Genomic DNA, 9,894 nt, shown 5'->3' with positions numbered 1-9,894 from the left:
CAACCCGGAAGGTGGGCAGAGGCACACTTCACAGGCAGCGCACACACTGTTCTTACAGCACTGCTGACAACCGACATTTAACTACGCTGGTATCTAGCACTACAAACCGCAGGTCCTCGTCAGCTTCCTTGAGTGTACATGCAGACACATGGACTTGGTGACTGTGTCTCTCTCGAGTACCTAAGTCCGTTCGCGCTGAGGCTCGTGCCTACAAAACAAGCCTGTCCTCGCTGGTCACATCACAGGCAGTGTGGGCACTAGAATGCCGAGAGGAACAACCTGTCCTCGCTGGAACTCACCCGCAGTGTGGGCACCGGGCCTCAGGGAGAGCGAAGGCTGAGGCTCGTGCCACCGGTGCCTGTCCTCGTGACTCACATCACAGGCAGTGTGGGCACCGGGCCTCTGTGCACGGCGAAGTCGCTGAGGCTCGTGCCTCAGAAGACACTGAGCCCGTCCTCGCTGGTCACATCACAGGCAGTGTGGGCACCGGGCCTCTGTGCACGGCGAAGTGGCTGAGGCTCGTGCCTCAGAAGACACTGAGCCTGTCCTCGCTGGTCACATCACAGGCAGTGTGGGCACCGGGCCTCTGTGCACGGCGAAGTGGCTGAGGCTCGTGCCTCAGAAGACACTGAGCCCGTCCTCGCTGGTCACATCACAGGCAGTGTGGGCACCGGGCCTCTGTGCACGGCGAAGTCGCTGAGGCTCGTGCCTCAGAAGACACTGAGCCCGTCCTCGCTGGTCACATCACAGGCAGTGTGGGCACCGGGCCTCAGAAGACACTGAGCCTGCCCGTCCTCGCTGGTCACATCACAGGCAGGCCTCTGTGCACGGCGAAGTGGCTGCCCTCAGAAGACACTGAGCCCGTCCTCGCTGGTCACATCACAGGCAGTGCAGTGTGGGCACTCAGGGCCTGGTCACTGTGCAGGCGTGTGGGCACCGGGCCTCTGTGGCTGAGCTGAGGCTCGCCTCAGAAGACACTGAGCCCGTCCCTCGCTGGTCACATCACAGGCAGTGTGGGCACCGGGCCTCTGTGCACGGCGGCGGTCGCTGAGGCTCGTGCCTCAGAAGACACTGAGCCCGTCCTCGCTGGTCACATCACAGGCAGTGTGGGCACCGGGCCTCTGTGCACGGCGAAGTGGCTGAGGCTCGTGCCTCAGAAGACACTGAGCCCGTCCTCGCTGGCCACATCACCCCAGAGCCTTGACTCTCCCATCTGTAAGATGGGACGATGGAAATGCCTTCCTCGACGAGACTACTTATAAGGCTTAAATGAGACAATGGAACATGGGATGAAAGGAAAGGTTTGGCAGAAAGCCTGGTACACAGTACTTGTTGAAGAAATACTAGCTCTCATTCTTACTTTTGTGACATAGCCTAAAAAAAAAGCAAGGCAACAAGTGTTAACACATTAACACTGACACAGGTCAGTAAAGAAAAAGCCATGCACTTCACCAGAGTATAAATGAATGAATCAACACTCAAACACACCTTATCTACATTGTAATTTTAGTTATTTTCAGGCATCTAAGCTTTGGTCATTACATGTTACATAAATATATATGTATGCACGTGTATGGATGCCATGCCTGTGTGCTTAGTCTTATCTGTCTCTTTGAGACCCTTTGGACTGTAGCCTGCCAGGCTCCTCTGTCCATAGGGTTTTCCAGGCAAGAATACTGGAGCGAGTTGCCATTTCCTTCTCCAGGGAATCTTCCCAACCCAGGGACCGAACCTGCATCCACTGTGTCTCCTGCACCGCAGGCAGACTCTCTGCCCGCCGAGTCATCGGGGAAGCCCAGTGTATTGTGTCAATGTATGTCTCTCATCATTTAACTTCAACTTCAGCTTTTATGATCTGACGGTTGGCTGGAAATTAGGATCAGGTTTTTCCGTTGTAACAGGTAAACAGGTTACCACTGCAAAAATAAACAAAACTAGGCAAATATGAATTGTATTTCTTTCAAGATTTTTTTAATCTTTAAGAAACAAGACTTGAAATTATGTTGTTATGGAGTAAATTGATGTTTTCCATTTTGCATATGTTGGGATCCAATTATTTATTTAAAATTTGGCAATTACCTACAACGCAGTATTTGGATTTCAAGTGGAAAAGAAATTCACTTAAAATGAAATCTTTATATAGAAAAAGAGTTGAAAGAAAGTAGTCAACAGTTCATACAAAGCAAAAGAGTTCTACAGACCAATGCGGACTTTTTCCTGCATTTATAAATGAAAATTCGAAGATTAAAAAAGATTATCAGAATATGAAAAAAAGAAACACCTTTTTGCGTCTCATCACATGTAGGGGGGAAAGAAATGCTCACAGGTGGAAAAATACAGGGAAAATCTCATGAAGGAGGAAACAGGTCCTCACCCCTGGTCAGGAGGCAGGGTGTGCTGGCCTGGAAGGTTTTGTCCACATCTTAAGGTTTTTGCTTCTATTCGTGCTGCCCAGCGTAAAGGGTATATATGAAAAAGCAAGCGACGCGGACACTGACTTTCCCCCAAATCACAGGGATGGCCGACAACAGGCCAGAAGAGAGAAGGACGGAGACACTGGGCAGAAGAGGCGAGACAAAGCCCAAACGCTCTGATGTGATCACCCTACCTGCACCCTACCTGCACCCTACCGTTGTAACAAAATCAAATGACCGAGAAACAGCCTTTTGCCGGGAATTCTTTAACACACACTTTCTCTTTAAATGTTACTTATAAAGGCTCCAGACTCTCACCCTCACATTAAACCCCAAATGACACAGACGCTTTCATCCATGTTCTCTGCGGTGAAGTCAGGACTGGCCCAGGGGATCACCCGGCCGTCGGAGGCGGGCCGCCATAGAGCGGGTGTCCGCGCATCAGACCCGGGCAGTGCTGGGGGACGTGGCGCGCAGGGGCAGGTAAATGGGAGCTGCCCGTGCGTTTACCTGACAGCAGTGCCAACGCGCTCGCTCTGGCCAGAGGCAGCTCCAAGGAGCCTGGGGTGGGCATGGGGTGGCTCTCAAGCATGTATCGGCTGTGGGCGTGCTGGGCTTGAGGTGGCCTGTCCCTGCGGGCACGTGGCCTCGCAGGGCCGGCGGCATCAGAGCCCAGCGCACGCGAGGCCAGGGGGCGCGCTGGACAAGGGTGCCTGCGGCTGCCTCGCCTGCCGGCAGCCACGTGAAAGCGCCTTACCTTGACAGCTCGCTCGTTCTCTCTGATCAGCTGCTGCTTCTCGTCTTCAAACTTGCGCACGACCTCCTGGAGCCGCCGCTCGGCCGCGAGCTGCTGCCGGCTGCTGTCCTCCCGCAGCGAGGAGACGGTGCCCTGCAGCTCGGCGATCACCTGCAACGAGAGCGCGCGCTGCGACTCGGGCCTCGGACACAGCCCGCCTCGTGCACCCAGCCTGCTGGGCGCGCCCGCAGGGAGGCGCGACCACAGCTAGCGCCCACGCACCCGTGCGTGAGACTCCACACGGGAAAGCTGTGAATGGTGAGCAACTGCTGAGCCAAACACGCCTGGAAGCCGTTCCCACTACAACATTCCACAGTATTTACTCATCAGGGGAAAGAACATCTGTGATCCCGAAAATATGAAATGTGTCAGGATTTATTTTACCGAGAAACAGTCTTGCTGGAGTAGGAAAAAAAAAAAAGCTATTTTGCCTTTCATAATACTTTGAACTCTAATAACCAAAAAAAATCATCAGAGAGTCCATTCTTCATAGCCACCTAGTTCTACACAGCGGCCTCTGAGTGTGCGCTCACGCTCGTGTACTGTGCTAAGCACCTCCACTCCTGTGTCAGTCACTCCTGTGCGGCCAGCACTGTCATCGCCCGTCTTCACAGAGCGGGACACAGAGGCAGACCCAGCACGCGACCAGGACACAGGCAGAGTCCTGACCACCGCCTGGGCGGGCTGCTGTGCTAGGCGCTTCCTCTCAGCGAGCTCCTGCCCTCTCTTCCTTCTAAACAAGGTTTCGGGATTGAAGAGGAGTTTATCCTGATAGCGCTCCCAACAGGTTGCTCTCTTCCTGACTCATATAGACTGCTGTGGCTTCTCTACATTCGAGGACTGGCTCTCTTCTGTCACGGGGTCCCCTCTGTGGTCTCGAATAATTGGGTGAGGGTCTTTTCTCTTTAACAGGTTTACTGGAAGCTTTACTCTTCTTTGGGTTCGGATGTCTCCTTTTCCTTTAAAATTCAACAGCAGTTCAACAAACTTCCTTTCAGAAGGAGGTAACAGTTTTCCCTTCTAATAAAAGAAGAAGAAACTTTCATCGTGGGTTAGGTCCTTATACTTTTGGGTCTACTGGAGAAGGGCTGGTTGGTGAGAAACACTGGACCACTTAGTTCTGTGTTTTCCTTGAAGCTCAGTTTTTCAACTGTGTTTTGATAACAAAACTAGAGTACAGTATTGTGAGGCAGTAAACAAAAACTGTCTGGAGTCTTCCAGAAGCCAAGTCCTGTAGAAACATTAGCTGTTACGACTGACATGGACTTCCCAGCCTGCCAAAGCGGGAGACACAAGACCTGCGGGTGCAGTCCGTGGGTTGGGAAGATGCCCTGGAGAAGAGCATGGCAATCCACTCCAGTGTTCTTGCCTGGACAGAGGAGCCTGGTGGGCTACAATCCACAGGGCTGAAGAGTTGGGCACGACTGAATGACTGAGCTCACACACGCTGACAAAAATAGAGCATTTACCCCAAAAAGGAACATTTATGCTTTGAGAAGTGCACAAGCTCACTGTGGCTGAGTTCAACACTTAGAATTTGAAAATAATCAAATAGAAGACAAGTGTGAAATAAATGACAAAATATATTACATTCTAAAGTGCAAACTGGAACCTTCTGCAAGGAGCGGAGGGATTCATTTACTGAGAACGAAGATGTTTTCATCTGTTTTTTGAATTCTGATTAAATGTTTCCAAGTTGGCATCAATTCAGTTCATTCTCATAGCACTTCTACGAAACAGGGAAGGTTAAATTCTTAGAGTAAATGTCAAAAACTGAGGCACAGAATGATCAGCTCGCAGTCACAGAGCCAGAGGAGCCAGAGATAAGGAGGAGCCAGATTTCCTTGGCCCAACATGAAACCCAAGATGGATATTTCATAAGAACTTGGGGCCAAATAGTAAAAATAACTATTTCTATGGCTATTGCAGCGTTTCAAGTTGAGTAGACTCGAGCGTGGCAGGAGCGAGAGCTGCGTTCTGTAGCGCGCTCACCGTGCATGTGTGCTTGTTTCTGTGCCAATTCATCACACGTTGATTTGTGCATCCCTCACCATGATTACACGATGCACTGTTAAAGCACAAAGTAATTTCGTGTCTTTACGAATTACTAAGATTTAGATTTGCTTCTAACTGACCAAGACTGAAGATTTAAAAAAAAAAATTGGGGAGCTCTTCAAATGACCACAAGGACATGAGATGTGGGTTTCTTCCTTTTAGAAGATTTATGACATGCATTCATCAAAAAGAAGTTACTGCATGTTTTGGAAGGAACAACGGGTGAAGGGCAGGATGTTCTGAAGGGAACACGCTTGCTTTTGTTAGAAAATGAAACCTTACATTCTTTGCGGGAATAATGAGATGCCTCTGGGAGAAATAATGAAATTATCTTTGGAAAGTTGCATTTTAAAACTTATGATGATGATTCAGGAAGAGTTTCAAAACACTTTAGGTAAAATGCCTCACAATGAAATTGAGAGGCTGACAGATGTGATCGATTTAGAGAGGTGACTGAAATGTGGATAACTTAGAAGCAGTTTTAGGTTTACTCTGAGACTGAGAAGTAATCACGCTAACTAGTTAAGCAGGTCTCGGCTGTAGCCCTCGCCTGTGAGAGAGTATCTTCTCTTCGGTGCACATTACTGGCACTTGATAGATACTGAAGTCGTGGAACTATGATCCACAATTATACTATGATTATAATATAATCAGTGATATAATACCTCAGTGATTACATTGAGATAATCTAGTCTTTTCATAGGGTTTCACAGGGCTTCCCAGGAGGCTCAGTGGTAAAGAATCCACCTGCTGATGCAGGACACACAGGTTTGATTCTTGGGTTGGGAAGATCCCCTGGAGGAGGAAGTGGCAACCCACTCCAGGATTCTTGCCTGGAAAATTCCATGGACAGAGGAGCCTGGAGAGCTACAGTCTATGGGGCCATAAAGAGTTGGACATGACTGAGCTCGCACACACAGTCTTTTCATAGAATGATAATTCAAAAAGTTTCTCAGAAAAACAAAAACGGACACACACAATCATAATCAAACCCTCCTGGTTTTGATTTAATCATATTAAAAATCATAGAACAAAATGCCATAACTCAACTAAACGTCTACCCCGTGTTAGCTTTAGAGGAAGTGGGTTAGAACATTTCCACGTGGATATTGAAAATTAGTATATGGGGAAGCAAAAGGAAAGCTATATGGAGCTAATGCTGGGAACAACCTAACCACTGAGAGCTATGATACACTCTGCATAAACGTCAGTGGTCTTACCAGGTCTCAAAAATAACAGGATTCTAAATAGAGAGTAGGCTTTCATTTTTAACTCTTGTTTTTCAGATCATAGTATAGTCAAGATTTTCATAAAACTCTTCTTTAAAGTACAATGTACTTGGCAGGGTTTGGCAAACACTGAAGAAAAGATCCTAGGAGTAAGAGGGAGGGGGTGCACGTGCCCTCCGGGTGGCTGGGCAGGGAAGGAAGACCGGGGCACGGGCAGGGGGCTGCGCCTGGGCTCCGCTCTGCACCAGCGGGGGCGTGGGGGGCCGTGGGTGGGCTCCACCAGCACTTCTCCACACTGTCTACATTCCTGTAAGACGGCAAGATTTCTCTTTGAAAAATGGCCACCAGGTAAGTCAGTTGAGTGGGGAAGACCACATGAAAGATGAAAAGGCAAAGTTAATATTAAGATAAAAAAGAACAAACATGTGGTCCTGATGGGAACTCCCAGGAATGTGCCCAGGGAGGGTGCCAGCGTCCCCATCGGGGGGACACTGAGCATCCTGGGGGGAGTCGGGGGGCACCGTCTCGGGTCCCCAAGGGTGCAGGGGCCACGAGCCACGAGGTCCTACAGCTTGATAAAATCTTAAGGATGAAGTAAGTTCCTTCAAGGGAGGAAAATATTTAAAATATTTTCCAAATTTAACCTGATGCTCCCCTAGGTACCATGCATTCATTACTAATGCGTTCATCTTTTTTTTTTTGAGAGAAGGATTTTTAAAAAATCTGATAAACAGTTAAGCAGCTTTGCTTTTGGCAGTCCCCTCAGCTGAGATACGAGTTAGAGATTCCAGCAAACTATCTCGGGAAAACAGTGAAAGTCAGCCCGCAGTTCCGTCTCACAGTGTTTATTTTTAAATCATCTGCTGCTTTGAACTGACTGGGTTGTGGGCCAGCGCTTCTCGAGCGCCAGTTCGCAGATGGAAACATGCGCGCGCGCTCACACGCACGTCAAGCTTTACGCTGCGGGGCACGCACAACGCCGTCCGGTCAGCCCACCCCGCCTCTCGGGGAAGGTCGGGCCTGCGGTGGGGGCCCTCTCTCTGGGGGTCGCCCTGCCCTTCACTTAGGGATGTGACCGCGGTCACAGCTGATTTCTGCTCCCTGCCTCCTGCTCGTCCCTACTGAGGGAAATGGTCAGCACCCCACTGCCTCTCCAGATTTTGGAGGGAGGTTTCATCAATTCTTGAGCACCCCAAAATAAATTTAAAATAACCAATTTCTTGCTCCTTCCATTCTTTTCCATCCTCCGCCCCCTTCTCTCCTGTCTCTCAAGCTCCGGTGAGAACTCACAGGGTGAAGGCCTTCGCTGGGTTCCAGGCCCTCCCTGCGCCGAGCGGCTCTGAGGTCACCGCTGCCCCTTGTTTCACAAGTGAGCGCAGGGAACTCCGGAGGCGGCAGGAAACGGGCTCGCGGTGGCCCAAGTGGTAGGGCAGGTATTCAGAAGGCTCAGCCGTGCTTCCACACCACTCAGGTTCCATCTGTTTTACCGAGGACCAGTCAGGCTCCTTCACACCTTTCCTGAGATAAACGTCAACACCCTGCTCATCCTGGCATTCCCATCAGTGGTCTCGCTCCTCACTCGCAGCTGCCTCCTGCCTCCCCATTTAGCATAAAGCACTGCAAGCAGGATGTGAGGGGATGCCAGCTCGGGTGTTTTCATGTTCTAGTTTAGCACTCGGAGTAATAAGATTTCTTTTGACTAGAACAACCTTTCTCACTGGATTAAAAAGAACATTTCCCTGTTTGCTTTCTTGGGAGAAGGGCAATCAAGAATTGCCTTCAGCTTTCAGATAAACACATCAGTCTCCACTCAGACAAAGACTTCTTGCTTTCCCGATAGGATGGGACTATATGTCACATTTTACCAATAACTGCAGAACCTAAGAAATTTCATAGTTATTCGGCAGAGTTTTGCCATATTAAAAATGTGAGGGTTGGGTCAGATGGGTGGTGTCAGGTTAAGAGCTTCTGTTCCAGCTGGAAGACAGGCTGGCTGCTGGCTTAGTCACCTGCTAACCTGTGTGACCTCGCCTCTCTGAGTCTGTTTTCTCCAGTGAAAAATGGGGCCAGGAGTAGTCTCTAAGCCGAGTTCCTGTGAACGAGGACTGAATGCGCCACTGGGACTGCTGCTGCTGTCGTTCAGCTGCTCAGTCGTGTCCGACTCTCAGCGACCCCTTGGACTCTAGCCCGCCAGGCTCCTCTGTCCATGGGATTTCACAGGCAAGAATCCTGGAGTGGGTCGCCATTTCCTCCGCCAGTCAATATGATCAGAGACCCATAAATTTCTTAAGTTTTATTATTACTTTGCTGTGGTGTTGCCAGTAACACCACTGTTTGGTGACCTGTAGAAAGGCACAAACATTTCAGCTGACCGCCACATCTCACTGTACTCATGGCGAAAATACTAAGAAAAGCTGATTTAAAAAGTCATTAGATATGATGTCTATAAAATGAAATGGCTTAATCTCGCCATCAGTAAGATGAAAATCAGCATTTGTTTATTCCAGAATGACTCACACAGCTAAGGAATGCTTGGAATCTCCTGGGTGATACCAAAGGAGATCTTTATAACAACTTGTGCAGAAAACCTTCTACTAAAACTACTGCAGTAACAACACACAGCAAGGAGCGTTTGCTGAGGCGCGGGCTTGTAAATTTTCTTCCCCCCAAAAGGAGTCAACAGTGGAGCTGCTAATTTAACTTGGTGAACTTGCCATTTTGAATCTTGTTAACCAGCCTTTTGCTGTTGCTGTTCAGCCACTCAGTTGTGTCTGACTCTTCACAAGCCCATGGACTGCAGCACAGAAGGCCTCCTGGTCCCTCACCAGGAGGGATCAAATTGTCCAAATTCATGTCCATTGAGGGGCTTCCCTGGTAGCTCACACAGTAAAGAATCTGCATGCAATGTGGGAGACCTGGGTTTGATCCTTGGATTGGGAAGATCTCCTGGAGGAGGGCATGGCAACCCACTCCAGTATTCTTGCCTGGAGAATCCCATGGACAGAGGGGGCCTGGTGGGCTACAGTCCATGGGCTTGCCAAGAGCTGGACACAACTGAGTGACTAAGTACAGCAAGTGTCCATTGAGTCAGTGATGCCATTCAACCATCTCATCCTCTGACACCCTCTTCTCCTCCTGCCCTCAGTCTTTCCCAGCATCAGGGTCTTTTCCAATGAGTCAGTTCTTCACTTCAGAAGACCAAAATATTAGAGCTTCAGCATCAGTCCTTTCAATCAATATTGAGGACTGGTTTCTTTTAGGACTGACTGGTTTGATCTCCATGCTGTCCAAGGGACTCTCACGAGTCTTCTCTGGCACTACAGTTTGAAATCAGCATTTAGGTGAAGAAACATGGAACACTGCAGAAGAGCTAGATGGCATCACGAGCGTTTCTATCACA

At 49.3% G+C, this 9,894-nt stretch overlaps 1 protein-coding gene across 11 annotated transcripts in view; it reads right to left on the bottom strand.

Annotated features, from left to right (window-relative positions):
- CEP112 (centrosomal protein 112) overlaps positions 1–9,894 on the bottom strand; it is a 356,316-nt gene that overhangs the window by 101,259 nt on the left and 245,163 nt on the right. For 9 of the 11 annotated variants that reach the window (XR_011467850.1, XM_070388925.1, XM_070388928.1 and 6 more), the window contains one exon: positions 3,172–3,321. The exons of 1 other annotated variant lie outside the window; for it this stretch is intronic. Coding sequence is in view for 9 of the 10 variants with exons in the window: in XM_070388925.1 (XP_070245026.1) it covers positions 3,172–3,321 (150 nt within the window). In the remaining variant the exon portion in view is untranslated. Of the gene's footprint in view, positions 1–1,080; positions 1,917–3,171; positions 3,322–9,894 lie in introns of those variants that run through there. One more of the 11 variants, XM_070388933.1, reaches the window with a different exon arrangement.

This window comes from Bos mutus, chromosome 19 (genome assembly GCF_027580195.1).
Source record: "Bos mutus isolate GX-2022 chromosome 19, NWIPB_WYAK_1.1, whole genome shotgun sequence".
Taxonomy (NCBI): domain Eukaryota; kingdom Metazoa; phylum Chordata; class Mammalia; order Artiodactyla; family Bovidae; genus Bos; species Bos mutus.
Note: the sequence above shows the minus strand (reverse complement) of the source record. Positions and strands in the feature narration are given on the sequence as shown.